Source organism: Kryptolebias marmoratus, linkage group LG16, assembly GCF_001649575.2.
Source record: "Kryptolebias marmoratus isolate JLee-2015 linkage group LG16, ASM164957v2, whole genome shotgun sequence".
NCBI lineage: Eukaryota > Metazoa > Chordata > Actinopteri > Cyprinodontiformes > Rivulidae > Kryptolebias > Kryptolebias marmoratus.
This window is the reverse complement of record NC_051445.1, coordinates 4,863,044-4,868,405: the sequence shown is the minus strand read 5'-3', so window position 1 is coordinate 4,868,405 and position 5,362 is coordinate 4,863,044. Positions and strand designations below refer to the sequence as shown.

The 5,362-nt window shown below is 34.4% G+C and overlaps 1 protein-coding gene across 1 annotated transcript in view; it reads left to right on the top strand.

Annotated features, from left to right (window-relative positions):
- Nucleotides 1–4,098, top strand: part of LOC108243215 (C-type lectin domain family 12 member B-like) — an 8,197-nt gene extending 4,099 nt beyond the window's left edge. The window contains exons 2-10 of the mRNA XM_017428504.3: nucleotides 505–575; nucleotides 766–821; nucleotides 1,562–1,633; nucleotides 1,735–1,824; nucleotides 2,416–2,598; nucleotides 2,708–2,871; nucleotides 2,994–3,106; nucleotides 3,191–3,269; nucleotides 4,075–4,098. Of these exons, the coding sequence (XP_017283993.1) occupies nucleotides 770–821; nucleotides 1,562–1,633; nucleotides 1,735–1,824; nucleotides 2,416–2,598; nucleotides 2,708–2,871; nucleotides 2,994–3,106; nucleotides 3,191–3,269; nucleotides 4,075–4,098 (777 nt within the window). The 5' untranslated portion in view covers nucleotides 505–575; nucleotides 766–769. The remainder of the gene's footprint in view (nucleotides 1–504; nucleotides 576–765; nucleotides 822–1,561; nucleotides 1,634–1,734; nucleotides 1,825–2,415; nucleotides 2,599–2,707; nucleotides 2,872–2,993; nucleotides 3,107–3,190; nucleotides 3,270–4,074) is intronic.
- Nucleotides 4,099–5,362: the final 1,264 nt, after the last annotated feature.

Here is a 5,362-nt window from a genome sequence, read left to right as displayed (position 1 = left end):
GTATGGTGGACCAGAATCGCCTCGAAGCCGTACGGAAGTCTTTTTCCATGGCCTCTCCAAACTCCTCCCATGCCCGAGTTTTTGCCTCAGCAACCACCCGAGCCGCATGCCGCTTGGACTGCCGGTACCCGTCAGCTGCTTCCGGAGTCCCACAGGCCAAAAATGCCCGATAGGACGTTAGATTAGTAATGAATGAAAAATATAGACAGTCAAATAAACAAATTGTAGTCATAAACATTTGTTTTGATTCTCTCCATGACAAAACGTACAGTTAAACAGGAAATGTTCAGTTTAAAGAGCAGCTCGTCTACAATATTAACAACAAACTCAAACAAGTAATATACTAGTCTAATAAAAAACAGTGTTTATTTTGCAGTTGTTTTATTTCCTGAGAGTGGTGTGTGTGAGATGAAGCAGCAGAAAGCTAACCCTCTGAGTTTTGTGCAGTTAAAACATTTGTCTTTAACTTAACTGTTGTGTTTATCATTCAATGTTTTGATACAGTTTCCACAGAAATTAATCAGGGAAGTTTTATTGAAGAGCAGATGAACTGCAGCAAAAGGAGAAGGGGTGGAGTAAGTATGGTACATCTTTCTATGTTTACGACACCTTCTTAAACCCAGAACTAAAGTCTGAAACCTTTTGGTATGCTTAAAAAAAGAAGAAAAAAAGCAGTGCACTGTCCGTATTTTTACATTTAACATTTCTCCTTCTGCCTTCATGTTTGTTGATGCGAAAGCTTTTTTGTGTTTTTTTAATAAACAGAAAAATGCACGCTGTGAATCTTTCTTCTAGAAACCCAAATGTTTCTTCATCTGCAGGTAAGACACTTTATATTCTTTTTTTAGAGTTATTTATACAACACTTTCAGCAGCAAGGCGATTCAAAGTGCTTTACATCATACAAACACAAAGTCATCAAGAAAACACACAATAACTAATAATTCAAAAAATATATCATTTTATATATTTTAACTGTTCATTCAACACATTAGCAGCTTAGATTTGAAAATCTGCTTGTGTTATCCTGCATCTGTTTAGTTGTAAATGTTTCTGTTTGTGACGGTTTTAATCAGAAGGTCTGAGATGCAGAGTTCAAATCAACAGTAAATTAGTAAATCTAACACTAAATGTTTATTTTGTTTTATTTCTTATTTTCATGTGCAAGGAAGCAGTTGAAGCAAATAAAGTCAAAAGGTGGAACAACAACATAAAAAATAGGCACAGTACATGGAACCAGGAACATTAAAAAAGAATCAATGAAACAAAACAGAAAAATGAAATAATTATACAGAAATTAAACCTACAGCTGGGGAACCTGATCAGAGTGGTTGACAGCCTGGGGAGAAAATAACAGTGCAGGGAGATTACATTTGTTGAAATCAAAAAATAAACTGAATTCCTTTAGAACAAAACAAGATATGTTGGTAATATTTGGGTCTAAGAAAAAACAATCCGTTTTCATAGTAATCAAAAAAACAATCATCTGATAAAAATGTAACTGAATTAAGATATAATAAAAACATTTAGACAAACATTTGTGTTTTCTTTGTGTCTTTCAGAGGAAGTCACAGACGGAGCTGATTATATCAACACAGCAGGGAGCGCTGGGAGCAACATACCTGCAGCTCCAGGTCTTTTAGAAACTCAGTGAATTCAGTTGTATGTTAACATTTCAAAAGGTTAAATTAAAAACACAAGGAGTTTCTTATTTCACTGTTTTTTTTCCTGTCAGGTCACAAGTTTCCCTCCTTCACTCGGACTCTTCTTCCTCTGGCAGCTTGTTGGCTGATTCTGCTGACAGTCATCGTCCTTCGCATCTACTGTGAGTTCTTTAAGAACCTGTTTCTTCAAGGAATAGATTTTTGTTTGCTTGTTGTTACTTTTCAAAGCTGATTTGACATCCAGAGTCAGATGTTCTTATCCACACTGCAGCAGCGTGTGGCAGCCATGGGCAAAGATGGCGTCCTGGTTAAATTACTTCATCATAACAGAGCTTTACTTATTATGACACAAATATTAAACAAGTTGTCCATTTATTTATTTATTGATGTATATGTAAAGCTTCACATTTTTCAACATAAAATAAATACTTTATCATTGAACACTGTTCACCACCACCTTTTCATATCTGAAAAGAATAAAGGAGCATATCTGAACTTTTAGTATCAAGACAAGTAGTTACACTCTTTGTGATTTTAAAGTCTTTTATTGAGCAAACTGAATTTCAAAGTCAAAACACAAATTTGTAACTCAGTTTTTTATCTGTCTGATGCTACGTTTAGAATAGTTTTAAAGAAGAAAAAACAAAGAAAAGACACAAGAGAATCAGTTTACGGCTCCAAACTGAAGTCAAACCTTTTAAGTAGTTCAGCAGTGTGAATTCTCAGCTCACCTGTTTTCTGTTTGTCTACAGTTATTTCTGTGATTTCTGTGAACAACACAAAGCTGACTGCAGAAATCCAAAACCTGAAGGAACAAAACCAGGAGCTGCAGAAAAATCTAACAGAACAAATAGAAAAGATGGAGGAAACTCAGAATGAGCTCAATGTGAGTCGAGCTCAGTGGAGCATTGATAAGTACTGCAAACAAAGTACTGGTATGTAGATCCTTTTGTGTTCAAACAAACAAACAAAACAACAACATCAAAAGAAACAGAAAACAGTTCTGTTTATCATAATGTTTATTATTTGATTTTGTTGTTTCAGACAGAAAATGTGAACCTTGTCAGAAAGGCTGGTCACCTTTTCAGTCCAGCTGTTACGCATATAACAATGCTGCACCCTCTGATCAGAAAACCTGGGAAGAAGCACGAGAAAACTGCACAGGAAAGATTTCAGATCTGACTGCTGTTGCTGATGAAACAGAAAAGGTAATGAGAAAACTGTTAAACAACTCATATAAACAGAAAATGTCTGTTTTCGTAGAGAGTGTTGATCGTGTAAGTAAAGTATTTACAGTAAATCTCTGATCATTTTCTCACATTCTTCTCAGTCTCATGTCAGTAGTATCAGTTTTCCTGGATCAGGGATTAATGGGTACTGGATCGGTCTGAAAGCTGTGGAAGGAAAATGGAGATGGATCGATGGAAGTGAGCTGACCAATAAGTAAGAAACACACGAATTCTTTCATTTTTAATAACAAAAATCCATCAGCATTGCTTTAGTTTTGTTCTTTTTCTTCTTCTTCAGTACCTGGGTGAATCAACCTGCAAATGAAAATCAGTGTGTAATTTCTGTCAAAGATCAAGGNACAGGATGGCATGGATCTGTGAAAAGAAGGCTTTATCTGTTTAAACACAGATTATTCAGACTTTGAAAAGTTATTAGGAAATTTGGTCTAACAAATTCTTTCTAAATGTAAATATTAACATTTACAATTGTTTTTTGTTTTTGTTTTTTTTTTACAAATGAAGAAGTTAGATTACTTTTGGTAAATACTGGTATATACTTTTCTTCTACTTCATGTCTGGGTAGCAAAACTGTTTCCTGTCTGTAACGTTTTAAATGCTGAGGTGATGAACAATGTAACTCAGCTTAAAGCCAAAAACAATTTATTGTTATATGGAAAAATGTTTTTATAACAAAAAAATCCCCCAAAAAACTAACTTCAAATATAAGATTGTTATTACTGCTGTCAGGCAAAAAACTTTGTATTTTAGTTTTTCATCATTTTCATGTTTTTGGATAAATCAGCCCTACTGGTCACATCTGTCTGTGTTTATAAGGATGATTGTCCGGTGAAAAATGACTTGGGACCACAGGGTTTATTTAACTTAGAAGAGTCATGTTTTGTTTTTTCCCCATTCTTAAAAACATTTTAGAAGATAGAAGGTTTCTGTCAGCTTTAAAGGTTTGTGAAGCTCAGCTTTGTTCCCGTAGATAAGAGATCAGCAATGATTTTCTTTTTTAATTTTCAAGCTAAAAATTCTTGGTTTTAAAAGTAATTTAACGTGTTCTCCTGATTTTTGCTTTTGAATGTTACAAACAGATGATGAGAGGAGATGTTTAATGAAACCAACATTTTTACGTTAGTTTTCATGCGGTGGTGTTTTTGACCACTTTGTGTCGTGTAGAGCAGCTCCTGGATCGTGCTGTGATGCTGCCTGACTGCAGGTTCTTATAAAACATCATCAGATCAGGAAGATGCAGAGGGGCTCCCTTCATGTACTGAAACATCTCCTGCTTTGACCTTAAATGTCTCAAATACATCTCTGTAAAACTTTTCTTGTCTTTTTTATTTGTTTTAGCAAAGATCAGCATCATTTAAATTTAATAAACATATTCTTATATAAAAAATTGAGCTTTCACATGACTTCACTGTATCAGTTTCTAATGTCCCGGTGTCGTATTCCTATAGGATTATGTTTAAGGATATTATGAAACTTGTCCAATTTAATATGTCAAATCAACTAAATGGTTCTGCTTGTGAGCAGCTTTTGAGGAAATAGATTTAGAGAAGTTTTCCCAACACATTCTGATCAGACCTTTTTATCTGTTGAACTGAAACTATGACCGCAATGAAAAAATAGAAGATCTACACTTCAGATGTATCTGTTTCAGTAAAAATACAAGCAAACTGAAAATAACCTTTACATCATCATAAACTCTAACGCTCACACTGAGGTCATCATAAGATGTCCCACAGAATAAACCTGCTCTCTGAACCTTCATATTCAAGTTCAAGACAGCATATTTGAGACTTTTTATGACAAATATGGAAAGTAAAAAAATATATACAGAGAGTCTGGTTCTTTGAAAGCAAACCTTGAGGCACTAGTACTGGTTTAAAACTTTTGCTCAGTATTATACGTAGTCATGGAGACCATCATTCAGTAACAGGCCAATGAAACTGCGATATAAAGAGTAATTAACAATTAAACACAGTCACTGTATTCCTGCATTTAATTGTTAATCCTTTATTATCTGAAGGGATTATTTTTTTGTTTTTGAAGCCATCCCTTAATTCTGAAACTTCTGAAACTGAATATGTCAAAATCCACCTGTGTGTTTGTTTGGTACTGCTTGTGAGCAGGTTTTTTAAAAATAGATTTATAGTTTTCTGTTAAGACCTTTTTATTAGTTGGACTGAAAGCATGACAGCAGTGAGAAAAATAGTCAATCAACACCTCAGACATATGTGCTTTAGTAAAAATATAACCGAACTGAAAATAAAAACATTTACATCACCATAAAGTAAATTTGATGGTAGAGTTGCTGAACATTTCTCGTTTTTGTGTTGCTGAATAAAATCAAATTTCTCAGTGACCTGGGCTACAAAATGCACATTTAATATTTCTCAGAGCCATATTGTACATCCTGCATGCTGCGTGCAACCTGAGTTCTTCTCCTCAGAAGGATATA